The sequence below is a fragment of the Manis pentadactyla genome, chromosome 14 (assembly GCF_030020395.1).
Source record: "Manis pentadactyla isolate mManPen7 chromosome 14, mManPen7.hap1, whole genome shotgun sequence".
NCBI classification, from domain to species: domain Eukaryota; kingdom Metazoa; phylum Chordata; class Mammalia; order Pholidota; family Manidae; genus Manis; species Manis pentadactyla.
The window spans coordinates 44,196,056-44,223,989 of record NC_080032.1 but is presented as its reverse complement, the minus strand read 5'-3'; the positions used below and the strand labels follow the sequence as shown (position 1 = coordinate 44,223,989).

Below are 27,934 nucleotides of genomic sequence, written 5' to 3'. Positions count from 1 at the left end.
CCACAGCTACATCTTGACTACCCCACGGAGACACACCCCAAGTGTCTCCCATTTTTATCCAGCAACCACAGCCTCATCATCACCCTCCAGTTCAGCCTTGGAAATGTGGGCTGGACATGTAGCTTGTTCACAATTTTAGCTGTTGTTATTAATGCTGCAGTGAACATCATTACTCTATGTATAGTTTTCACCTATTTTTATGTAGGAAAAACAATATAGAGGCTCTAGTAAGAAACACTGATCAAGTTCCCTTAAAAAAAAACCTGCTGCAAGGGAGGCATAGTTGACCTGTATCTTTAAAACTCATAATAAAGCATTCAAATTTAATGAAGCAATTGGACTACACACTTTGAAGTTAATTCTCAAATCCCGGTAAAGGGCAGCTCACCCCCCAAAATTGACTAAATCACGTTATTTAATTGGTATATTATGAACACTGAACTCATTTGCTTGCAATTCTCTCTGTCATTTAAAGAGAAGTTCATTATTTGACAGTCCTACTTCATTCAGAAACAATCATTGATGGGTATTGTAATTATCAGTCATCTAATCACTAAACTTCTTTGCAGCTGTAAACATACTGTTTAAATTCCAGAGGTTGATCATTAACTAAGCTTGTAAGTTCCACTTACCAGAAAGAAAAATTCAGAATACGATCGTCTACATCAAAGAATTCTGTCCATTGGCCTCCCCAGTTGGATTCTGTGGGTAGCATCTATTAGAATCCATTACCGTCAACCCATCCAACATTAATTTTATGATTAGAATGAAAAATGTTTAAATGCTCCACTCTCCCAACTTAGCAGTTCTCTAATTTGTGCATTCTTATTTAGTTTTGGTATGATATGTGTTGGCGAAATGACTGTTTATGGATTGGCTCTTCTGTCTCCCTCTACTCTCATTCTTCAACTCTGTGGTGACCCGGTGGCCCACAGAGTAAGCTGAATAACAAAGCCCAGGGACAAGGCCAAAAAGTGCAGACCCCGAAGACAGAAATCACCACTGAGTGCATTGGCTGCCACCTGAGAAGTTTCTCTAATATAACCCATCCTACAATGTAATGGTAGAAATTAATATAAGGCCACAGTATCGATTGTTTTTATGTGATTTGTAAAATACAAATGAAGTATTGAAAATGCTTTGAACAACAGCATTACCATTGTTTCAAAATGGTATTCTTCCTCTTGTTACTCTTTATGAGTGTTACCAGGTGTTACAAAAGCTGCTGCCTTTTTAAATAAAATAAAACTCATCTCAAGGTCTTACAGATTTGGAACAGGCTACAAGTGGAGGTGCATAGCTAGACTATTCAAGACTCCTTGACCTTCCAGGGCTCTTAATAGTCACCACTACTGACCATGACCTCCCCTTAATACTTTGTAGTGCAGGCGGGACTAGGAGAAATTATTGAAAGAGGACTTTAATAGAGTCTCGAAGATAACAGGAAGGGAAGAACTAGGCATACATCCAAGTAGATAATGTAGCTTTACAAGATAAGGAATACTGTCTGGGACTCTGATGCCTCAGGCAAACTTCTTGGTCTCTCTTGTGCCTGTTATTTGCAATTAGAAACATGAGTGATAATGCTGTACATAGGGGGCAGTTGTTAATAGCAATGGTGCTGGAGTCCAATTGCTCAGTTCAGACTCCCACACTCCCCTTTCCTGGGCTAGTGGATTCAAATGTTTAAACTCTCTCATTTTTAAAGTGGGTAGAACAATAAACCCAGGTTGGTCAGAATTTTTCTAGTCCTACCTGAGGAGGAGTATTCTGCGAGCCTGGATGTCTACATTACACTTTCTAGAAAGAAATATTTCTGTGGTGTAATCAAAGGATCTATCTGTTAGGTCATGCTGGCTTAAATGAAATTTCTCTTAAAAGCTAATTCCTTTCCTCTAATTCTGCATTTCTCCAAGCAACCACTTAATAATTTGGACTTCCAGTTGGGCCAGGAATAGTTCTTTCCTGCTTTCCTGCAGACCATAAATCTGGACTGTCACTTTACAGATCACTCATATCAAATGGTCTTATCTGAATATCATTAGTCCTCCAGAACCCCCCAGTCCCCAATAATTCCTTACTGAACCGATAACAGTAAGTTTCTAAATATGTAAAGTGCACTTAATTCCAGTGTATGTCCTATTTGACTTGTACATGAAAAAAAAACCTTGTTGCATCTTGACATGATCTAGGAAAACATTTTTAGACCAATATTTTTCCTGAGAGAAGTTAGTGACATACATGGAAGCTGCCTCCAAATGAGGGTTCCTGGGCTGGTTGGTGGTTTACCACACAAGTTTATCCCAGGGGAAATCATCAAGGAACGAGTCGCCAAGTCAGAGAGTGCTTTCGGTTTCCATGAGGTTGTTTCTGCCTGATCCCACAGGGGAGCACAGGAGGGTAAGTTACGCCTCAGAGTCTGGCCCAACTCATGGCAAGGAAACTGGGCTTTCGCGCTCTTGCACCAGTCAGTCCTAGGCTGAGCGCCGCCCGGGGTGACTGTAAGCTGTCAGGCACTAGAATGTAAACTAGCAGGTAAAGTGGCATCTGGAGCTCAAGGACAGGCCTTTAGAAGCAAGAGCACCCAGAAGCTGAGGAGGGCAACATGCGAGAAGTGAAAAGATCCGAAGGGATCAGGCTGAGCACTGATGTCTGCCTCACAAAATCACAGCAGCTTCCTCATCTTCTCTCTAGGTGGGATTTTTTGCTGAAAAGCATTTTCATTATCAGTCATTTCTTCGGTTTCCATTTCAAGTATAATAAAATCAGTGAACAATTTTGCATGAATTACCTAGCCTTGGATGTTTTCGAACTGTCTGTAAACTTAACCAGTTTTAGGTAAACATTTAAATGTGGTGTTCCAAAATACCTCTAGTGGAGGTATAATTATTTAATTACATGTTAGCCCTCCTATATACAATGATTTTTCTAATAGTCAATTTAATATTATAATTTCTAGGCCAAGGATGTTCCAAAAAATCTCACATATCTTAAAGTAAATGAGAACATTCTTAACAAACTTATCCTTAATCACTTTTAATTCTGAATAAGTAGTAAACATATGTTTGACTTACTGGCTAATCAAGTGTGGAGAACATTCCAAGGAAAAGAAATTGCTTTACATTTTTCAGAACATTATTTCAGGGACTATTTAAAATGTTAGTTAAAATTAACTAAAAGCTGTGTTCTAGATTACCTGTAAAAATTATTTCTATTTTTAAATATTTTTACAATTTGTAGGACTCTCAAACCTCTTTAATATAATGCTGACAAGCAAGAACTCTTCTTTTTCTTAAATTACTGGAAATGGGAAAAAAAAAGAGAAAATAAAAAATTACGTGAATTCTAGCACTCCCTAACACTCAGAGAGAACCATGTTATCATGTTGATTTCCTCCACTTTCTTTTCTTTTTTTTAAAACTGAATAAAATTACAGAATTTCCACCTTTCATAATGGTGAAATATATAATTAGTAGCACAGGTGATCTGGACAAACTCTCCCTCTGAGGACAACTAGAAAGGCAGATAAATTGTGTGTGTGTACATATATACACATATATATACACACACACATGTACATATACTATATGTACATAGATAAGTATATAAAGTCAAAGTATATAAAGTATATGTATACACATATCTATACACACATAGACATGTGTGTGTATATATATATATACATGCATATGTATATGCATTGGAGCATACATATCTATATATAGATATATACACATATCACTGGAGCTAACAGGCGGCAAAGAATTATGGGACCCAGATCCAGAGAACATGGGGAATCTGGGGAGGGTGTAACAACCAGAGCTGCTTCTGGAGCGGGTAGCTGAGACTCACAGAGACTGAGCAACACTCCGACAGCCTTGGTAGGCTACAGGGATAAAAACAGAGGGATCCGGGCCCACCAAGCAGTATAGGATGAGGGTCCTGATAACTCTCCCACCAAATCTATTTAGGTTCCCCAAAACCTGTTCTCCACAAAGCAGCAAGGATGACATTTCTGGAACAAGTCAGATCATGACATTCTTTTGCTCAAACTCTCCAGTGACTTTCAATCTCAGAGTAAAAGGTAAAATAAGAAAAGTAAAAAAAATTTAAGAAGGGACAAAAGGCCTACAAGACTCCCACACTAGCAGTTTTCAACACTATTTTGGGGTTGAAAGGACCCAGCTCCCTCTTTTTATAATGGTAATTTATAATGCTCTGTTTCCTATCATAATATGAAACAGATGTTACAGATTTTTCCACAAGCATGATTTCAGAGAAATCAATAATAATGGAACAATAAAAGTAATCCATAATAAAACAATATATTTCATATGTAAATTTCTACATAGACTATCAGAAGATCTAGTGAAGCAGTAAGATGGTGTTTATACCTGTGAGCAGGATTGCTGTGAAGAACGCTGATACAGGCGTGTATGTTATCAGAGACTCAGATACCATCAATAGTGTTGCCATCAGTGATCTGATCTCTGAATGGTTTAAAAACTCTTGGGAAAGTTCCAAATAAAATGACCACCTTCCTTCCCTTCATTCACAAGAACTTACACTCCTAGAAAATACTGTATACATTTAAAGCTGGGCACAAAGTGGTTTGTGTTTACATGTGAAATGAAGCTAAGGCCTAGGCTCATAAAATGAAACAGATTTTTCTTCCTTCTCTGTGAATGTGGCAAGACATTTGAAAGTTGTGCTAAACACAGGACATCTCCTCGTCGTGTGGGACTGTCCCACACCCTTGCAGGGTTTCTGGCTTCCCCGGACCCCTCCCATGAAGAGTCAGTAGCACCCCTGCCATCAATGTGACAATCAAAACACCTCCACCAATTTTCAAAATGTCCCTGAGATAGAGGAACCACTGCTTTTGAGAGTCCCTCTTACAGTTACCACCTGATCTCGTTGCTCCTATGGTTTTCCTTGCTCCTGCCTTTGCAGCCATGCTGACCTCCTCACGGGCCCCCGATTTCAATTATGCCCTCTAGCTTTCGGCAATTTGCAGTGGCTGTTCTCTCTACCTGGAATACCCTTCCCCCGGGTGCAGACATGGCTCACTCCCTCACCTCCTTTAGGTCTTTGCTCAGACCTCACCTTCTTGGTGAGACCTTCTTGGACCCTTTATTTAAAATCCAAAATTCCTTCATCCTTGCCCTTGACATTCCCTCTTTTCCCTTTCTTGATTTATGTTTTCACCATAGCATCACCATCTGACATTGTTTTACTGATTTACGTACTGTTTACCTGGCTGCTTGCACCCCCGAGAGGTCATAAGCCCAGTGCAGTAGGTTCCTTTTCTGTTTTGTCTGCTCAGTAAATAGTAACTGGGAGGAAGGGAAGGGCCAGTGAAAAGCAAAGCAAAGGGTAAAGCAGGAGAGGAAGAGGGGGTGGGAGGTGGGGAAGAAGAGTGGGCTTTAGGAAGTAGCAAGTGGTAATGAGATGCGGATTCATCAACCAACCAGTGAATCCAGAAGCACTTGGCTGTGGGTTTTCTGCTCCAAAGATTGACTCATTTTTCTTCTTCTGGAAACTGGGTGGAGACAAGGTCTATCTAACTCTCTGCCTGGCACTGTGATGCTAATTATTATCAGTGGGGTCTACCCCTGGTTTTTAAGTTTTTGTGAGTGGAGAGGGTAATTTTGAGCAGAGAGACAGGTAAGACAGGTAAGAAAGCCAGTTGACTACAGATAGTTAGGAGCATGGCTTAGAGACCTTTATTCCCATCGTAATGTGATACATTTATGAACCCAAATACTCGCAACTAAACGGAAGCATCAGAAGTGTTTATAGATTTGCAGAGTTTTCGAGGGGTGTTTTGTGTTAGTGACAGAAGAAAGCCTTTAAACACTAGCTATTGTGATGGTGCCTGTAAAATAGGGCCCAATACAAGGAGAGTAGATAAACAATGACATTACACAATGAAATTCCAGTCGTTTGTATAAACTGCTATGCTAAATGATATCTGAAGGTCCCTGTCTTCATCTGTGATTCCATGAGCTGAAGTGTACATCCTTAACAAGGCAACCCCACATAAGGACTACCTATTATTTGCCACCAAACATCTTTCATTGGTTTAGAAAGAAATTGGCAGAGAAGCTTGTGGGTGCCTCTCATTGGGAACAGCAGGGGTGTTTTGTTTTTTTTTTTTAATGCTGAAAGTCAGTAATATCAACATTAATGGATCATTCCAAATGCATTTATGGTAGGCGAAATAAGAACCCTTCCAATGATGTCCATGTCCTAACAACTGAACCCTATGCATGTTAGTTTCCAAAGCAAAGGGCAATTAAGTTTGCATGTGGAATTAATTAAAGTTGCTAATCTGATGACCTTGGGAAGGGGAGGTTCCCTGGGCTGGCCCAATGTAATCACAAGGGTTCCTTAAATATGAGAGGGAGGAGGAAGATTTGGGTGTCAGAGAGATGGCAACATGATAAGGACTTGGCCTGATGTTGTTGACCTTGAAGATGGAAGGGAGGACGAGCCCAGGGCCCTGGACAACCTCTCGAAGCAGAAAGGGCAAGAGAACAGATTTCTCCTGTAGAGCCTCCAGAAAGGATCAGGCCTGCTAACACTTTGGTATTGGCCCCGGGGGACCCGAATTGGGCTTCTGACCTACAGAACTCTAAGGTAACAAGTATGTGTGGTGTTAAGCCACCAAGTCTGTGGGAATCTGTTACAACAGTGGTAGGAAACTAACAGCGTTGCTTGTCTGTTGGCCTTTGTCGTTTACCCCCACACGCAGGTGGTGCTGTCTCCTGCCCCACAGCTCCAGAACCCTAGCACTCCTCACTGTTGCCAGTCTGTGAATCCCTCTAGGCCAGTGATTCGCAGTGGGGGTAATTTTGTCTCCCAGGGGACATTTGGCAGCGCCTGGACATCACACCTGGGGCTTGGGGTTGGGTGGGGGTTGGTACTGGCATCGGTGAGTGGAGGCCAGGGAGGTCCAGCACAGCCCCCTGATCAAAGAGCTATCCAACCCCAAATGCAGACAGCAGCGCTTGGGAAAACGTTACTCTGCACACGTGTCAGTGTATAGAATACATGGGGCCGGGCAGCAATTGCCTACATTCAAAGGATTACAGCACCTGCCCCCCTCCTCCCCAACACCCCCATTTATATTATAAATATTAAGAATGCTTAAGAGAGGTTTCTAAATTTGGCTTATCAAAGAATGCCCAACTTGATATTATTCTGAAAGAAATGCGGAGGGTTGGTGGGTGTGTTTATCATTTGCTCCTTCTTTCCATCATTTATGGACAGAAAGTTGTTGGTTTTCTTTTTCTTTTTCTTTTTCTTTCATGAAGGAAAACTAAGTATCTTCTCACATTTCCTTACCCACAAACAAAGCAGTCCAAACACCAAATATAATTGTATCCTTGTGTTTTGTCATGGGTATAAAGTGCATCCCAGGTAGCAGGGAGCTATGCTGTAATAATGACGTGTCTCTTATGATAGGGATTCTTTGAATGGTTAAACAATTCTCCAGTGATTTGAATGATGTCATTCTGTTGCAGTTCCTCTGGCTGTTTTGCTTTCATACTGCAATATGTTAAATTAAAGTACCAGCTTGAACTTTCATTTCTGCTGAGATCAGCCCGGTGGATTGCTTCATTATACAGTGCCCGCAGGGGTGGCACATCTGGGCAGGCAGCCAGCACCCTTGGGTCAGCAGGAACTATTTCAGCCCAATTTATAAAGCAAGGGAAAGGGATCTGGTTGACCCGTAAGGACCAGCTCTGCAAGAATTAATACTAACCATACAGGTGATTATTCACAGCTTGCCCATCTTCCTAAGGAAATAAAACATTCTTCAGAGAGTTTTTTTCCCCTCTAATGAAAGCATCCATCCTTGCTCTCTTGTAAAACACCAGTTTCTAGAGAATATCAGAAGACTTATTATCTAATAGATTTTTTTTTTTTAGAAATCCATAAAAAATTGTTTAAGGGGTCCACGTAAACAGCTGACTTCTAAATCTTGAAAGAATGACAAAGTAAAAAAAAAGTGGCAGTTGCTCAGCAGGTCCTATTTCAATCCAGCTCACTCACTCTTTCTCTTTGTACCTTGCAGGTGATCTTAAAGATTTCTCAGTTCTTCTGGTTGATTCCACATGTTAATGCAAAGGTGAAATGTGTGAAGTCAGCATTACAAGAGTGGAATTCAGCCTCTCAACTGCTTACCAAACCTTTTCTGTCCATCCCATCCAGAAGGTCAGGCTATGTGTGAGCTCTGCTTTTCCTTTCCTTGTTTCCCTGGAGGGACTTTGGGGTGTCTGTGTCAGTTCTCTCTTGTTGCTGTAACGAATCACTCCAAATTTAGTTCCTAACACTACACAAATTTATTATGTTACAGTTCTGGAGGTCAGAAGTCCAAAATGGGTCTCCCTGGGCTAAAATCCAGGTAGTAGATGGGCTGGTTCCTTTTGGAGGCTCCAGGAGGAAATCCTTCTCCTGCTTCTGGAGGTTGCCTACATTCCTTGGCTTGTGCGCCCTTCCATCTTCAAAACCAGTAATGGCCAGAGTAGTCTTCCTCAGCCTGTGTCATGTGACAATGACTCTCTGCCCTGTTCTCCCACAGGTAAAGGCCCCTTGTGATTACACTGGGCCCAGCTGGATAATCCAGGCTACTCTCTTTAGGGTCAGCTGACTAACAACCTTAATTCTATCTGTAACTTTAGTTCTCCCTTGTCATGTAATGTAAGGTAATCACAGGTTTGGGAGATTCACTTTACAGAATGTGAACATCTTGGGGGAGATTATTTTGCTTACTGCAGTGTCTTTCTCTGGCAGTAATGATACAATTTAGGTTTCAACCATATGGACCTTCCTCTCTGCTCAGTAAACCCGTTCCTTCTTTCTCATTTAGACACCTTTGTACAGACTTTATCTTTCAGGATCTCTTGTACCTCCCTTTCATCTCCTTTCTCTCAGTCAGTCTCTGTTTCAGCTGCCTCTGTCTCACCATTGGAATTTCTACTCATCATTCCAACAAAAGTCACCTCTGTAGTGATGGCATCTCTGACTCTTCCACATTTGTTACATTTTCTGTTACAGCTCTTTCTACAGGTTGTTTATTCATCCATCTTACACAGATTTATTGAGGAATAACTGGGTGTCAGGTGAATGGAATGCACTAGCAAATGAGATGGCAAGGGTCCCTGCTCCCATGTGTCCCCTGTTATAGTAGAGGAGACAATTAATATGCAAATGAATGAAATAATTTGAGATAGTGACAAGGGTTGTGGAGCAAGGAGGGAATGACATTAAATGGAGATCAGGGAAGTCTCCAGAGGGAAACGGAGATAAAATATGGAGGAAAGATGGAGGCTCCATGTAATGCTCTGAGGGAAAGCATTCCAGGCAGAAGGAACAGCATATGTAACAGCTCTGAGCTGGGAATGAGCTTGGGAGGTTGGAGGAAAGGAAAGAAGGCCAGTGAAGGAGGAGTGGAAGGATAGTCAGGGAGACCAAGGTAAGGCCAGGTCATGTGGGACCCTCTAAACCATGGAGAAGACCTTGGATCTTATTCTGTGTGAAATGAGGAGGGACTGGAGGGTTTAAGCAGGAGGTACCACAATTTGATTTAGATTTTCAAAAGATCACTCAGAATGGCTTGTTGGGGGACAAGATTGGAGGCAGAGAAACCAATTAGGAGGCTGGATATCAGGATGAAGAAAATCACAAGGTGAGGTCCTTAGAGGTGATGGAGCATCACAATGGTTTACTTACTGACAAAATCTTAAATGCCTACCGAGGTAAAAGATTAAATACATCCAAACTTAGCCATTAACAAGCATATTATGAAGACTATATAGTGAATAATCCTCCCTCACTAGAAGCCCTAGAATTCCTTGAGGATAGAGACTGGCATCATTTTATCCCCAGAGCTTACTACAGTGCCTGCTAGAGTAGGTATCAAAAATGTTCGGTGACATGTATAATCTTGATCTCCAGGTATTTGATTTATTTGAAGTAGGACATTTTCACCTGGTGTTTACTTCTTTGCTCCATCATCAGCATGGATACTTGGTACAAAGTGGGAAACGTGATTAGGAGACTTGTGACTTGTTCAATAGTAGAGTAGTGTCATGAACTTTGTATCAGATGAGAACTGTCTGAGGAAATTTATCACATTTTTTCATGAATTAAATTTTAAAAAAGAAGCAGAAACCAACAGGCTTTAAAAAATCAAATTCATAATAAATATTACAGTAAACATAAAACTGACTGTGGATAAAACTAAACATGGTAAGATTTGTTGCTGACTCAAAACTAAGATAATTAAATCTGGGCAAAGTGAAAATCTGTAAAATTTGATAAGGCAGGTGAACTTGGAAGAATAAGTCCTTGAAAGGAAGCTCGATGGTTGAAACTTTGATTGGGGGAGAACTGGTCAGTGAAACAGCTCGGTTTTACGATTTTGAGAGAAAAGTTTGACCTGTTGTGAAAATACTTCTAGCAAACCAAAATGAAGGGGAACTATTTGAAGTAGTTTAACTTCCCTATATACAAAATTGATTATTTATTGATTTGTTCCACAGTAAAGGATTCAGCTTAAATTGACCTGGATTTCTCTAGTTAATCTTGCTGAAAATTTATCAGTGTTAGGATAATTATGATTAAAATGTTTGTATCTGTAAATTTTTCAAAGAGTTGACTGTCAATGGGTTTAAAATAACTGCATTAAAAAATTTACTGTGTGACAACATGAAGGCCAAATTGGCAGAATCAAAATGGTAAAATCCAAATAAGTTTTTAATATAAAAATTTATTTTAGTTATAATATTAAAATAAAATTTAAAAACATTTTTGAAAATTTGCACAAAGTACAAAGAAAAAAATATGTAATATCACCATTGAAATAAAACCACTGAAAACCTCCTGGTGTATTTTTCTAAAATTTTTTAATGCATAGAATTAAAAAAATATTGTAATAATACCTTAAATGCAATTTTTCGTAGTAATATTTTCAATCAACATTAGATTATCGACATTTTCACATTATTACCTCAACTTAATAAATAATATTTTTAATGGTTGAGGGGAATTTGCTCATGTTTTCTCTTGGCTGGGTAGTTAAGGATTTTTTAGTAATAGTTAAGCAGCATTTTATATCCTTTTGAATAAAGATTATTCTCTATTTAGGATTATTTTGTTAGGGTGGTTTCCCAGAAATGAAATTATAAGGTTAATCCATTCTTTTTTCTTTTAACTTGGAAGAGAGGAAAAGACTGTTTTTCATCAGTAATATTCTGACCAGAAATGAGGCCAGCTGAAGAGTAATTCAAATACCTAATAACAGTGGTAATTCACCTGTACATATTCTCTACCCATTGTCTTGGAAGATTGTAGTGGTCAAGGGGAATTGGACAGTTTATGTTTCTAAAGTAATTTTAATTTTCATCAAAGTAGTAAATTCACATAGCTGAAGACATCGAATAGTAGTACTTCAAGACTTATGATAAATTAATGGGGGCCCCTGCCCTAACCTTCCCTATCTTCAGTCTCCAGCTTTAACTCCTTCAATATTTCCTTATTTCTAAATGACAGCTTTAAAATGCTATTTATTTTATTCATTAATTTTAGGCATCACCTATTGACTTTATATTAGGGAAGATGAGAATTTAACACTTCCTTGTCACACACATCCCTTTCTCCTGTATCTCTCATATGTGTGGGTACATTGACACACATGCATGCGTGCGTGTGCACACACACACACACACACACACATTCTCTCTATGCTCCTAATTTACATTACATCCCCTTAATAATGTTCAAAGAAATGTGTACAGAAGAGAGTTTTTTTTAAAACTTACATATCTGAAAATATATCCTATCTGTGCACTTAAGTAATGGTTTGACTAAGTTTTGAGATTTGGGGTAAAAAGTTTTTATTCCAGAATTTTGAAAGCATTCCTTAGGTGATCAGTGCTGCTATTGAGAAGTCTAATGATACTCTGATTCTATTGTGTTGTATGTGATCTGTGTTCTCTTTCTGGATGTTTTTATGATCTCTTTATCTCTGATGTTCTGAAATTTCACCAAGGCATGCCTTGAAGATAACTTATTTTTAATTAGTTGTGCAGAATAATCTGTGAGAATTCTAATCTGGAAACCTTTTTATTTAATCCAAGGAAAATTCTCTTGAATTATTTCTTTGATCATTTTCTTTCTGTAACTCCTGGATTAATCTCTAAATTAAAAATAAATCACTTCTAATGTCTATCTTTTGTCTTTTTGTTCAGCTTAATGGTGACTTCCATGACTTCCAATTTTTCTTACACATTTTTAATTTTGTATATTGTCTTTAATTTTTTAAGAACTCTTAACTTGTTCTGTGTTCTTTTTTTTGTAGCATCCTGGTCTCATGGATGCTCTATCTTATCTCTCCAACAATAAAAAGTATTTTTCTTGCTCTTGTATCATTTTTTAGGTCCTATTTCCTGTCATGATAGAATCTTACCTCAGAAGTCTAGTAATCCATTGCTATCTGTTTATATTTGAGCAATGCATTAAAATTAACTGATTAGACACCGTGTGTGTATTGGAAAGTTGGGGGTGGGGAAGCCCCATTGACTATAGTGCTTCACGGTAGGGTGCTGCATGGGGCCTGCTGTTCCATGTGCACAAGCTTTCCTCATCAGTCCCACTGTTTTCAGTTTCACGCCTCACTCTTCTCTTTCCCAGAGACTGACTTTGCCTATGTGGCGTTTATCAGCCTCTCCATGTGAGTCTGAGCATTATTTGAATTTTCAGTGTTCTTGATCTGCTGACTGTCCCTGTGTTAGCCATCTATTGCTGTGTAATAAATTACTCTAAAACTTAATGCCTTAAAACAGCGATTATTATCTCACAGTTCAGTGGGTCAGAGATCTGCTTGCAGTTTATCTGGGTTCTCTGCCTCAGGGACCCTCACGGGCTGCAATTAAAGTGTTGGGTGCGGCTGAAGTTCTTTCAAGGATCAACTGAGGAAAGATCCACTTCCAAGTTCACACACATGCTTGTTGGCAGGATCCAGATCCTTGTTGGCTGTTGGCCAGAGGCCACCCTCAGTTCTTTGCCACATGAATCTCTCCACAGGGCAGTTTGCAACATTGCAGTTTGCTTTATCAGGGTGAGAAGAGTGAGGGGGGTGTGTGAGCAAGGTATGTCTCAGTCTTTTTTAACATAATCTCAGAGGTCATGTTCCCTAACTTTTGCTATATTCTATTTTTAGAAGCAGTTAATAAGTCCAGTTCACACTTAAGGAGAGAGGACTATACAAGGGAGTGAATACTGGGAAGCTGAGATCATTGGGGACATCTTAGAAGGCTGCCAACCTGTCCTTCCAGGGAACACTCCCGCTGCAAAGCCTGATATAGTCTCCCTGATAAAGTAGGGCTGGGCTTCTCAAACTTCATGGTGCACACAAATCAGCTGGAGACCTTGTTAGCATGTAGATCCTAATTCAGTAAGTCTAGGATGGGACTTCAGAGTCTGAATTTTTTTAAACCAGTTCTTACTGGTGATGCCAATTCTGCTGGTCCAGGACCACAGTTTGAACAGTGAGCTAGTAGAACACCAATGCACTTCGTGGCTTGATCTTTTTTATTTTTATTATTTTTATTTAGGTATCATTAAGATACAATTATATGAGCAACATTGTGGTTACTAGATTCCCCCCATTATCATTCTTGACATGATCTTTTTTTAAAAATTTTTAATTAGGGTATTATTGATACACACTCGCATGAAGGTTTCACACGAAAAAACAATGCGGCCACTACATTTACCCACACCATCAAGTCCCCACCCACACCCCAATGCAGGCACCATCAATCAGTGTAGCAAGATGTCTTGGCTTGAGCTTGAGAAATTACATTTGGCTTCTCTTCTAAACTGAGAGAAGACTCATACATAAAAGATCATTACTAGTCCAGAAGCTTACTATGTTAGTCACAAATTGTAAAGTCTTTGGACCTCCCAATATATTGCCTTAAAACAATGGAATCCAGACATATGAAAAATCAGTATGCAGTCTGTTGGTTACTATATAAGTGGTAGGGAATTTCTTCTCTAATTTTCTTTTTAGAACTGCATCCTGAGGAGAAATTAGTTTATATATGAATTTATAAGCTCAAAGATGGCCCTGGAAAATGACAGATTTAAGTGACCATCCTACTGTTATCACTATTAAAATATTTTGTTTGTCCTTGCCATAGCCAGAGAGAAGGGTCTAAGCCTTAGAAATAAATTCATTTTCTAGAATGTTGATAAAGAAATCTATAGATAGGTAATTAGTAAAGACTCATTAGTGTTAAGCATAACCTGTCAATGAGAAGAGCAGGTTTCTCCTAGAGGTTGGGGAAGAAATACAACCAGGTCTGCAGGAAGAAATGAAATCCAATAATGTGAGCTTTGCATTTATGCAGATAATTTTTGCACAGATTCATACACAAATTATTTGCATTTAGAATTATATCCTGTCATACATACTACAGGTCACAAATTCTGCTCACTTGGAGATGTGGTGCAGAAAATCTGGGAAGAGACAGCCACTAACCTTATATACTTAGTTACAATGGGCCTGGAATACAGGGCTGATCAATTCTCTGGTGGTAGATGCTAATGGCTTCTAAGCCAGTGTTCTCAAACTTGAGCACATCATAATCACGCAGAGAGTTTGGTAAGACATAAGTTGCTGGCACTGCCTACAGAGTTTTTGATTTATTAGGTCTGAGGTGGAGCCTGAGAAATTGCATTCTAACAAGTTCCCAGGTACTGCTGCTGTGGTTGAGCCAGTGGCCACACTTTGAGAACCATTGATCTAGGTGACCTTCCCAGTGAGGGAAAAGAGCGCTGCAGAGTTGACAGCCAAAGACAGTTGCTGATGACTGAGGCTGAGGAGGGAGAAGCTGATGAAAAGGGAGACATCTGGGTCTTTAAGTCCCCACAGCATGTTGCTGATAAGTTAGGACAGAGAATTTAGGAGGCCAATCTTTTAATCAGTGCAGGTCACACTAGGACAGATTCCACTGTTGGGAGGGATTCCCAATGAGATGAGTTTGCAAAAGAGTAAGTAGGAAGATTACATGGGAAATTAGTAAGAGGGTCAACAATATGTATTTCTCCTTTAGTGAGATAACATGCCCGGTTGTTAGAGCTAGCTTTTTTTGAAATTTGATGTTTTTGTCTTCTTTTTTCCCCTCTCAGAAGAAGTACTACAGATTTTTTTTTTCACACTGTGGTAGCATTGAAGATAATCAGGCATGTCTTACATTTTCATTTGTTGAACTTCCATGAAACTTTTTAATTCCTACTGTTTTTTTCACCCAAATTTCTGTGTAGTCTGTTATTAAATTAATGGAGCCGTATAAAAATTCAACTAGGGTTTCCAAATTTCATTAGCTATTTTCCCACTCTATTCAATGAGGTGTCTTGGCCAGATGGTTTCTGTTGTGAATTGTCCTGGATATTTATGTAATCTTGTGTAGATTGCACTCATTACATGTACACGTAACCCTTTTTCCTACTAGGTCCTTTGAGGCACCAGTCCCATTCCAATGCCATAAGGTATTACTGGTGTTGGACAATAAAGGACTCAGAATAGACCAGAGACTGGGTCTGTGTTTGGAATGTCATCCTGCTGACCTTCAGTTGCATGGAGAATACCCTCAAAAATGGAGTGGAAGCCTCGTGTGGAGTAGGGGCCTTTCTGTGTCTACTTGTTATCAGACCTCTTCCTTTCTCTGGAGTATTCTTTCTCCTTTCTCCTTATACCAATACTTAGAAAATGCTGCCAGGTAGAGCAGATGAAAAGGCTTATCGTAAAGTACCTCTCAAAGCTTTGACCCTGTAATATGGTCTGCAAGTCAAGATGGACTGTGTTTATGTGATAGTCTTCAATTAAAAATTGTTCCTTGTTTGAACAATGGTAGTTGCAAAAATATATTCCATCTCACATGCAATTCAAAATATGGCCCTGATGCCTCTCTTAGGAAGAGATGAGGTCTATGTGCCCTATTCTCCTATCTGGGTGTGCCTGTGACGCTGCTGGCCAATAATGCAGCAAAATTGATGTTGCATGACTTCTGAGGCTTGGTGGGGAAAGGCAATACAACTTCTGTTTTGTTCCTTGGATCGCTGGCCCTGGAGCCCTGCCCTGCTCTGCATACAGTCTGACTGCCCTGATGCAATCCTGTGGGGCAGGAACTGAAAGGAACCCGTATGTAGAGACCATGTGGGAAAACCCTGCAACTACCTAGAGAGAGAAGGGCCCAGCTAGCCCCTGGCTGCTCCAGCATCCTGCTGTTTTGGCTCCATTGTCTAATTGTCACTGATCAGAAACCCAGAGCTGGAAATGCCCAGCCAGGAACTCCCCAAATTCTTGACCTGTAGAAACCATCAGAGATAATAAAATGATTGCTGCAATTTTAAACTGCTAAGTTATGGGGTGATTTGTTAAACCGCCATAGTAACTGTTATAATTCCCAGAATCGGTGAGAATGAGTTTAAGCAGTTGTTACCAGTGAGGTTTCTTAGTTACGAGAGAAACTGACTCTGGCCAACTGAAGCAAAGTTAGTGAGGTAAATGCCTAAATTAAGAAACTAGACAATCAAATGAAAAGAGAACGGAAGGAGGGAGATCAAGATAAAGAGCAGAAATCAGTGAAATTGAAAACAAATATAGTGAATCAATAAAGCCAAAAATTGAGCCTTTTAAAAAGCTGATATCTATCTTAAGAAGGACTGATAAGGAAAAAAGAAAAAGAACAAATAAAATTAGGAATGAGAAATTATAGAATTGATAGATTTTAAAGAGATAAGAAAATATGAACTTAATTTCAATAAATTTGAAAACTTATCTAACATGTACAAACTCCTAGAATAATAATTTATCATGCTGACTCATGAAGAGTAAGAGAGGCTTAAATCTAATAACAAGTATGGCTACTGTTTATCTCATGTGACTTTTGACACTTGAAACATGGCTAATGCAACTGAGGGACTAAATTTTACATTTTACTTGATTTTGACTAAATTTAAATTTAAAAACTGGAACAGTGTGAAATATTTTTCTGTTAAACACAACTTGACTCTTGGTAGGACTATTCTGCTTTAACCATTCAGTCTTGTAAGTGCCTTCAGGGCCTCCCTTGGCCTCTCTTCACCTTGGGGTGACAGGCCTCTAATATTCAGCCTCTTCCCTCCTTTGTCCACATTCAGATTGACCTGTGCAGTGTCAGTTCCCTGGGGCCCTGGTGTTAATGGGTACAAGGGTCACTGAGGTAGCTTTCCCAGGAAATAATTTGCATTTTTAAACAGATGACTTTTGAAGCTTGTCACTTCGTTCAGCAGAGTCAGTGTTTGGATCAGGAATGAGGAAGGTGGAGTGGGTAGAAATCCACTATGAGTAATCTGAGAATCCCTGCAGAGTGAGCCATAGACTCCACAGGATTAACACATGAGGCTCCTTGGAATGACAGCACAAAAGGCAGCTTGCCCTGCAGCGACACAGCACTCTGGCACTGCCCAGCCCTGTGCCGCGCAGCTTCCTCCTCTGACACTGATGAGCTCAAAGCACTTTGTGACCAGTGGTGTGGCTGTTGACTGACCAGGGTTATCTAGCTTTATAGCCTCTGACTGTCACCCACAAAGCTTCACAGGAAGGAGGTGGTCTTTCAAAACCGTGAGGCTCACAGACACAGATTTTATAGGCATTATCACGGAACAGAGGGTCTTATTTCCTTTGCATTGGCTAATTTTCAGTTCCATTCTTCTTTAAAAATTTAAATGGCAGTCTCCCCCAACCCCTCTACCCCTACCTCCCACCCTTTCAAAACAGACTTCATTTTTAGAGCAGTTTTAGGTTCCTGGCAAACTTGAACAGGAAGTACCTAGTTCCCACATACCTTCCATCCCCATAAATAGCCTCCCCCCACTATCAACACCTGGTACCACAGTGGTACATTTGTTACCACAGATAAACTGTACTGACACATTATAATCTGATGTCCATAATTTAGTGTTCACTCTTGGGGTTGTACATTTCACATGTCTCCACCGCTGTAGTATCATACAGAACAGTTTCACTGCCCTAAAAAAACCACTGTGTGTTACCTTTTCACCCCTCCCTCCCCTCAACCAATGGTGTTTTTACAATCTCCAGAGCTTTGCCTTATCCAGAATGTTTATATAGTTGGAACCATACAACTATATGAAAAGGAACGCATGGAGCCTTTTCAGAGTGGCATCCTCTTTTCTTTTCTGCCTGCCAGATTGTTCATACCGGCCTCATTTTACCTGCGTAGCACATGGTAGTTGGTGCATAAAAGGAAAAAGCAAGCCACGAAGTGTTGCTTGAGAACCTCTTGAACTGCATCTCAAAGGGTGATAAAGCACTGAGATAGGGAGGGAAAGAGGGCCACTGTGGTTAGAGAACTGTGTTTAGAGGGCGGCAGGAGAGCCTTGGAAAGAGAAGCAGGGCCCATAGTTCGTGCAGGGCTTTGCAGGTCAGAGTAAGGTGCTGCAATTTTTTCAAAGTGCAATAGAAAGCTATTGGGTTTGAGCAGAGTAATCAGATTCATTTGCATTTAAAATTGACACTCTGCCAGGGAGAAGTGACTGTAGGTGGACTATTACAGAAGCCCAGGCAAGAGATGATGGTGGCTTGGTTTAGAGTAATAGCAATACCTAAGGTGAGAAGCAGAGAGACTGAGGACATGTGATGAAGGTAGAATAGCTTCAGATTTGTTAATGGATTAAATGAGGTATAAAAGGCAGTGAGATAAAGTTTGGTGGGGGTGGAGCAGGGAAGAGAGGGAGAGAGGGAGAGAGAGAGGGAGAGAGGGAGAGAGGGAGAGAGAGAGGGAGAGAGGGAGAGAGGGAGAGAGGGAGAGAGAGAAGAAGGGGGGGAGAGAAAGGGAGAGAGGGAGAGAGGGAAAAGAAGGGAGGAGAGAGAGGGAGGGAGAGAGGGAGAGAGAGGGAGAGAGAGGGAGAGAGGGAGAGAGAGGGAGAGAGAGGGAGAGAGGGAGAGAGAGGGAGAGAGAGGGAGAGAGAGGGAGAGAGGGAAAAGAAGGGAGGAGAGAGAGGGAGGGAGAGAGGGAGAGAGAGGGAGAGAGAGGGAGAGAGAGGGAGAGAGAGGGAGAGAGGGAAAAGAAGGGAGGAGAGAGAGGGAGGGAGAGAGGGAGAGAGAGGGAGAGAGGGAGGGAGGGAGAGAAATAGAAAGAAAAGAAACCTAATTTGTTGGCTTTAGGAACTGGCAGGTTTACCAAAAGAGTAAAGTTTGAGATGGGGAAGGAAGGTGTGTGTGAGTATGAGATGATGAGATGGGGGAGGGGGGAGAAGGGGTGTTGCACATGTAAAAATGTCTTACAGGGTACATTTCCTCCAACATTTTATACTGAACAATTTCAAAGAGCAAATTGGAAATAATTTTACATCTAAAATATTTACATTCCATATACAACATCTGAACTAACATCTTGCTATACTTATATTTATCCAGGCCTCCATCCATCAGCCCATCTTGTTTTTGTAATTCATTTAAATTGCAGACATCAAAGCACTTCCCTCTGCATACCTCGGCAAACATGTCGTGTTTCCAGTTTTCCTTTTGATGTAAAATTTCCATACAAGATGAACGCACAAATCAAGTGTGAATTTACTGAATTTTGACACATGCACACACCTGTCTACACCTTAAACTTGAGGTGTGTAAGGGCGTATATAATCAAACGGGGCTGCTGGATGTAGGAGTCTTGGTCTGAAATCTAAATTCGGCAATCATCGGAACACAGGTCTTCTCTATGGGTCTGGATGAAATCACGGGTGTTGAGGGGACAGAAAGGGGCTGTGTCCCCAGAAAGTCCAGCGTTTGGAGGTCTGCCGGGCAGGAAGTCCGGGGTTGGGCTGGGGATCGGGGTTGGGCTAGCTCTAGGTAAGTTGGCCCGGCCCGGGGTTCTGAAAAGCCGGTCTGCCTGGCGTCACAGGCGGCCCTCGGAAACCCTCCAGGTGACGGGAGGTATCCCCAGGTGGGGGGGGCAGCTCTGGGGAGGGCAGCGTGGCGGGGGGCTCCCAGTCCGAGGCGGGAAGGTCAGCCTGGGGGAGAAAGAGGAAGGGAAAGCGGAGCCAGGACGGGGGAGAAGGGACATGGGAGGAGGAGGGGAAAGGGGACGGAGGGAGGCGGCAGTGCGGCAGGAGAGGGCGGAGTCGCCGCAGCGGCCGGCGAGGGGCGGGCGGAGGGAGGGGGTGTGTGCGCGGGTCACATGGTAGCGGCTGCCCTCCCCGTCAGCCGTCCTCGCCGCTGCGGTGCGCTGGCTGCAGGAAGCCGCCGCGCCGCCGCTTTTGTTGTCAGGGACCCCGCGAGAAGCGCCGCTCGCCAGCCGCCGCCGCCCTCCCTCCCTGCAGCCCGCTCTTCGGCCGCGGGGCCCGGTCCTGGGCGCCCCGCCCTCCCCACCCTGTCCATGAGGAGGCCCCGCGACCCCCTCTGCCTCCAGCCCGGGGCGGCACGGCGCTGAGGCGGAGGCGGCGCTGCCACCTCTGCGGGAAGCGGGCGGCCGCGGCCCCCTCCCCCAGGACATCATGGAGGTGAATGCGGGTAAGAGCCGGACTGCGGCGGCTGCGGTGCCGCGGAGGGGGCGCTCGGAGCCGTTGGAGCACTCCAGGGCGCGGCGGCGGGGGGTGTCCTCGGGGCCAGCGGGGTGGGCTGCAGCGCGTCCTCCTCGGGCTGGGCTCCCGCGTCACACCTGGGGACGCCCCGCGGCCGCCCTCCATGCTCCCTGCACCGCCGCAGCGCGGCCAGGCGGCGCCGGCCCGGCCCCCACCTCACATGGCCCGGTCGCGCGAGCCACGTGCGTGCTGTGTTTACGTTCGGCGGCGCACGGGCGCCGGTTGGCTGGAAGGGCGCGTGACGCGGAATTACATAATGGGCGCTGAGGCGGTGGCGGCGGGCGGGGACACGTGAGGCCTCTCGGCTCGGTGACCCACATTCCCCGGGGCCGCAGGGACACGTGGGGGCGGTCCCGCGCGCGCGCGCGCAGGCGGGGAACGCCGCAACCTCCCGGGAGGCCCGCCTCCCTGGAACCCTCCGGCTGTGACGTGGCGCGATTTCCTCGCCCCTGCGGGGTTGCACACTGCGGAGGAGGTAGCGGCCCGGCAGCCTGAGGCGGGCGTTGACGCCGCAGTGCACCGGCTGCCGACAGCGGGACCGATTTGAGGGTGACTGAGGAAGTGCGGGGCTGGGGCGCGCCTCGGCCGGAAGGTGTGGGGCTTCCCCGCGCGAGACCCTTCGAGGAGCTGTGGGGTGCTTGGATCTCGAGCAACTTCCTTCAGCCGCGGCAACGCCCGCGGCCGTTGCGATGTTCGCTTACCTCTTCCCAAAAGATAGTTTCATCCGGGACACGACCTCTCTGACCCACCTGCAGCCCCAAACGGCCCCCCATCCCCTCGTGCTGGGAGCCTTATACACGGATCCCATCCAGAGCTAAACGTTCAGCTCTCGAGAGGGCAGGATGACCCAGGTACTAAGTGACTCCGAGACCTTGTGTAAAACTAGTCATTGTTCATTTTGTGAATTTTTTAAAGCCAGTGGGTCACTGACCTTTCTCTGACTCAACAGAATTCGAATTTATAAATCTTGTTACATTTCCTTTTATAACGCGCAGAGCAGCACGGTGCTTCTGTCTACCCTGTGCCTGTCGCCAAATAACGGCCCTCCCTATACCTGGAGCCAGTGAGGTTGCAGAAGAAACCAATCTATTTTTAAAATTTATTCTGTGGCCCCCAAACCGTGCCTTCATAACAAATGTGAATTTTCTGCCAACAGTAAAAGTAATTTTTAAGCTACGGTTTAATTGCCTACGGCCTTCCTTGGTCTTTGAGGATATTTTTTTTAACAATTGGGTAATTCTGTTATGGAATTAAACTGTTAATGGTGAGAATTTAGAGTTATCAGGATGAACGTCTTCTGACTCCACCTTTTGCATGAATGAATTACCCCAGTTTTGCAGCCCCATAAGGTGGGCAGTTTTTCTCTGGTTTGAACCTTCCTCGAACAATACAACTTCTTTTTAATCTTGCCTTTTGGAGTTGCAAATTATAAGACATTTGGATCACTGTTGATTCCCCTCTTCTTCACTTCCCCTTCTTCCATTTCTATTACTATCCCTTGGGCCTTGCTCAGTGTTGTTTATTCTGATCATCATCCTTGTTGCCCTTTGGGCCATAGCACCCAGAAGTGAACAGGCTCTGGTGGAAATGTTGGACAGTTACCAAGTTCTAAGTCTTGGATTCTGCTGCAAATCTGGCTGGCTTAGCTTTTGTGGCATGTTGTTTTGCTGACTCACAGTAACCTTGCAATCAACTAGGACCTTTTCATGTGAATTATTTTGAAGCTAGGTTTCATCCATTGTAAAGCTAATTGGTTGACCTGAAGTGTAGTGGTTTGCAATTACCCTTGTTAAATTTTCTCTTGCTCCTTTTGGCTCCAAGTTCAGGCTGTTACAAGCTGTTATCCAGTATATTAATTTCTGTCATCTCTGTTAGAGTTTTAATAAACATGCCCCCTGTCTTCAGATTGCTGTAAATGTTGACTAGGGTGGGGCTAAATTTAGTGATGTATGACACACCTCTAAACCTTCCCTTTGGGTTGATTCATTGTATCAGTCAATACACATGCAGCCAGTGGCCAAATCATCTGTTGTCCTATAATTCATGACACATTGCTCCTCTGCCCTCTCCATGACTAATACAGTTGTGAAATAGTGAGGTGGTAGAAATGGACTCTGTACATTTTTGTCACAGACAGGTTTTTATTGAGTATTCCAGGTTCTTTAAAGTGATAATGACATTGCACAAATCACAACCATAGCTATAATTCAGATTTTAACATTAGGAAAACATTCCCACATAGTCCATTCTTAGTAACTCCGTATTCTACTGTTTCTCCAAAATTGGAAAGAAAACATAGGGAGCTAAGGGTAAAGAAATCTTCACTTGGAGAGAGAAAGAGCAAGATAATGGACAGAATCAGAAGTGAAGTAGGAAGTGGCTTTCCTAGTCGGTGGAGCTAAGGGATTCAGAATGTACTGTGGAAACAGTGATCTACAGAGAAACCACTGGGTCCATATGACACATTAAGCTGAAGGAAAAAATAAAAGATAGGGTTTGTTTTATTCGAACTATTCTTTGAATTCTTCTAGTATAATGATGGTTAAGTATTACTCGCCAGTATTTGTTGAGCATTTATTATGTGCCAGGCCCTTCCCATGTGTTATACTTTGATATCCTACGTTAATTCTATGAAGGGAAGGTACTGCTGTCACCATTTGAAGATGAGGGGTAAAAAAGTAAGTGGAAGTTAAGTAACTCACTCAGGCAAGTGGTAGAGCCAGGTTTTGAATCCACAGAGTCCACTTGGGGAGCCCAAGTGAACTACTATACTGTAATAGGTTCAAGCCCATATTAGGTTTGAAGTTGTATGCACAGCGTGGTGGTCCTTGGTCCTATCCTCTTGGGGGTGAAGGAGACACTGTGGATCGACCTGATACAGGGCCATAGCTGGTGGAAAAGGTCAGGTGTCAGCAGAGCCCCCCAGTTTCGTCATTCCTTTCTTTTTTAATCTTGTTACCATTTTTTTTTCCAGACACTAGATTATACTTCCCCCCTTCTGCTTTTTCCAGCGATTTACATGGAGACAAAAACACTTTTTTACAAAAGAACACCTGTTCATTTTTTTGTCACCCTGTTTTTTTGTTTGTTATCTTAAGTAATCTATGAAGTGGTACATCATTTAATTCACATCTTGTTCAGGACCCCACTTATTGTCATCTTGGCTCTGCTTGCTCCTCTTGACCTCTGCCATCTGTAGTGCTCTTGTGTGATCCTCAGCAGTTCAGAATAATTTGTATGAAACATTACATTGCACTGGAATGAATGGTTAACATAGGTGTTTCCCCAGTTGACCTATCAGGCTTTTTTAGGGATGGGACCATGCTGTTTCTGGAGCTCTGATCCTCAGGACCCAATAAGAATTTTAGGGTTTCATAAAGAACTACTCCATCGTGTGAGTAGACATTATTAATAATCTACTTTTAAAATGAGAAAACTACAGCTTGATGGTAAAAATGTTTTGTTCTAAGTCACAGGGCAAAAAGTACAGTTATGACTTGAACTCACGTGTACTTTCCAGGTTGGTGGGCAGTTGGGGTGGGAGGGTTTTGATGATGGGCAAGCCTAGAATTGGGGTAAGCAAACCCCAGTCTATGCAGGGGGCAGCAAGGGCATCCCAGCACTACGAGATGGGATATTAACTTCTGGCTTGTGTGAATTTGACCACTGGGTAAGCCCTAGCCTGGGAACCTGGCCCGGTTCCAGGGTCCTTTTCAGCTAAAAATAGAGAAGGATCTGCTTCAGCTAATTTTAGCTTGAGGCATCTGGGAAGTAAATTCTGCCTGTATCTGTGGAGGTGTTGGGACTTAATAGTTCAGGGATTTTACATTTCTTGCTTTATCATCCAAAGTTGTATGTATAAAAAGCACTTTAATAATCCCCTTTAATGAACACCATTTCATTTCTTTCTTGTAATAACTCTGGTAGATTTTCCCATTTTGTAGATGACTCGGGTTTAGAGAGATTGAAAGTGACTTGCTTGTCCAGGTCTTCTCAGTGAGAAATAACAGTATGTGCTCCGGAATTAAACAGCCTTGACTTTTAACCCTGACCCTGCCGTTTAGTAGTGTATTGCTTAACTTCTCTGAGTTCTGAGTTCCTCATTGGTGGAATAGAATAATGGAAGTTAATTCATAGGGTTCTTCTGAGGATGAAATGTGACCTGAAATTGCCTCATTTTATTCTTGGCATCCAGTATGTACTTGATGACCTGTAGTTTTTCACTTCTCTTTTTCATTTGTTTGAGGAACTACTAGATGTAGTCCTTGTCTTCTAGGAAATGAAATTTAACTCATTTGGGTTGTTAGCCATCAGGTGTTGTCTGGCAGCAAGAGTAGATGCTAAGACAACGAAATCAGTGTTTGAAGGGCTTTCTAGAGAGGTCATCTTTAGTTGCATGGTACCTGGCACAAAGGCTTGTTGTAAATGATTGTTGAACTCCCTAAAGATGAAAATTGGATCTTAACTGGATTGATAATAGCCTAGTAATTTTTCTTAGGTTTGATTTTGGAGCTTTTGGAAAGGAAAGGTGAGTTTTGGGTGAGTAATAACAGTACCTTCTGGTGCCCAGTCAGTGCTTTTAAACTAATTGTTAAGCTATCAGGATGGCTTTGGTTTCTACAAGTTTATTTCTAAGCTGAGGTAGTCAGAAGACCTTGTGAACATAAATAGCTGACTCAAATGCTGGCCCTAGGAAAGTCTTCTAAGGAGAACCGTCACTTTCTCATCTTTATCTTCTTGAGCTATTAGCGAGTGAATTTACTACCTAAGGTCATACTTAGAAAAGACAAATAGCTGTGAGACCTTCTCTGGAAGTTTATTGAGGACTAAGGATAATGTTTTTCTTGGTATCATGTGAAAAAAGTAGCAGTTTACTGACACCCGGAATTTCTAATGTGAACTTCAGATCTCTGTAAAGTTTTGTAAAAACAGCACAATGTTTTTTATTCAGTAAAGTGACATTTGATAGGTTAAAATTGTTTTTCTTTGGATTCATAGGATGTTAAGGGTATTCAGGCAATTATTTCAATGAACACATCAACCTTTAAAACTGTGGACCTGTTTGTACTTGAATTAACTGATTGTAGCCCTTCTTAAACTTCAGTGTGCAAAGAATGGCCTGGGGAACTTGTTAAAAATGCTTATTCCTGAAGGTGTCTTCTCCAGTCTGGGCAGGGCCTTGGAAAAAGCAGGTGGTTCTGATTATACATATTTTACATAATCTTTCTGGATAATGAGGATAAACTCAAAGTTAGGAAGCTTTTTTCCTTGTATTTGGAGTCTTGGGAGCTTTTACATTTTAAAATCACTGGTAGATGAAAGTTCTATTATTAAATTATCCTTGGTCACTTTTTCTTCCATTGAACACAGTGAGTAATTGGCTCACAACAGTGGTTCTCAAACCTTACTGTGCATCAGAATCACAAAGAGAGTGTCTAAAGTTTCTGATTCAACAGACCTGCAGAAGGGCCAAAGAATGTGCATTTCTAACAGATTTCTAGGTGTTTTTGAAGGTTTATAGGTGGGGGGCCACATTGCAGGACAGATAGATACTAACCATAAAGCTCTAGCTTCATCCTGAGCAGGTGATAAACACATGCCAAGAAAGCATTTGGGAAGTGGGTCAGACCATAGAAAGAGCAGATCACACCTCCAGCCTCAAGACTGATGATGCCAGGCATGTACTTAATGAATGGAAAAGTGGATGGACTTGTCCACATTATTTGTATAATTTTTTTCTTTTAAAACTCAAATTGCATTTATGCCTATTGTATTTGTATATAAATACTATTATTATTTTTTGTTATAGAAGGCAGCTGTTTTAAGTGCTTTTCTGGGTTGTAGTCAAACTCCCTGAGACTTGTGTTGTCTTCTCAGGGACTTCCCTTCTCAGGGACTTCCCAGCCTGGATAGGTATAATTAGTACCTAAATACACATCTGGTACCTAATTTCAACATGACAGTTTAAAGTGACTTAAAATTCCTCTGCTTGTTTTTTTTCTTTTCTGTAAATGAAAATGTCTTTGTTCTTTGGAATTATTTTGGCCTTAGCATTTTGCTCTGTGTGTGTGTGTTCTCATGACTTTATACAGTGTGGCTCATAAAAAAAAGATTGGGGAGTCATTTCCTTTTAGTGGAGAAAGTTTTTATTTCAGAGTGAATGCTTAAAAATTACAGTTGTTATTTTGGGAATGTGCAAAATTCTCCACTTACTCCTCAGCATAGTCATCTAGATTGTTGTCCAAAATGCCTTGTTTTACTTAATGACTTCCTAGTAGTGTTTTAGACTGCTTGGGATCTGCTGTATTAGACGTGGACTTCACAAGGGGCTAGGGGTAGTAGGTCTTGGAAATATTTATGATAAGCTTATTACCTGTAAAGTATATGCAGAGAATTAAGAGACATTGTCCACACACCTAGGTGCTTATGGTCGAGTTGAGAAATAGATGGATGCAGGTAACATTCAGGACATTGATGCAAGAGAGATAATGAACCTTTGTATGACACACATATTGAAAAGCAATGTGTTTTTGGTGATGGAGGGAATAGGGAAAGAAACTGCAATAGATCTTGGCAAAGGGAATGAGAATTACTTGTTTGGACTAAGATTTGGAAAAATTGGAGGTCTCTTGCAACATTTTATCAGTTTGAGGGAAGATAATTTGGAATTATAGCATAAGAATAATTTTAAGTGCTATTTCTTCACACCTGGTGGGTTTACAGTCACTAAGCAGCTCTAAGTGCCAGGTTTCATAGGGGTTGTGGGGTTATATTGATGAATTTGTAAACAGTGTTTTTGATAATAGCTCTCTGAAGAAGGAATTAGCTTCAGCTTTAATGTTATTACCTTTTACAATGCATCCTTCTTTCCAGCCTCTTTAACCTTTACTGTAAATAGTGAGTCAGAAGAACGAATAGTCTGGATTCCTTAAGAGCTGCTTAGAGATAAGTGTGTGTGGGGCAAGTTAAAAGCAGGAAGAAGTAGGTGGAGAAGGGGGAGTGTGGAACTGGGTTTAGTGGATTGTCAGGGAATTCTTTGGGGGCATCAAAACAAAACTGGGAGCAATAGCTATGAAACGTTCCGCATTATGAGATGAATTACTTTAGCTGGAGTTCCAAATGTTACATTTGCTCTTGATTAACCTGTAGTTTAGCCAAGTCCTGGGGGAGGCAGATGATAAACTCATTGTTTCTAGGATTGTGTCACATAAAGATATAATGAAGAAGGCAAGAACTAGATTTCTTCATGGCTAAAACAATTTGTTTACTC

The 27,934-nt window shown here is 41.9% G+C and overlaps 1 protein-coding gene across 1 annotated transcript in view; it reads left to right on the top strand.

Moving 5' to 3' along the window:
- Positions 1 to 20,312: 20,312 nt before the first annotated feature.
- Positions 20,313 to 27,934, top strand: part of NR1D2 (nuclear receptor subfamily 1 group D member 2) — a 29,275-nt gene continuing 21,653 nt past the window's right edge. Inside the window, exon 1 of the mRNA XM_036886116.2 lies at positions 20,313 to 20,593. Coding sequence (XP_036742011.2) covers positions 20,578 to 20,593 — 16 coding nt within the window. The 5' untranslated portion in view covers positions 20,313 to 20,577. The remainder of the gene's footprint in view (positions 20,594 to 27,934) is intronic.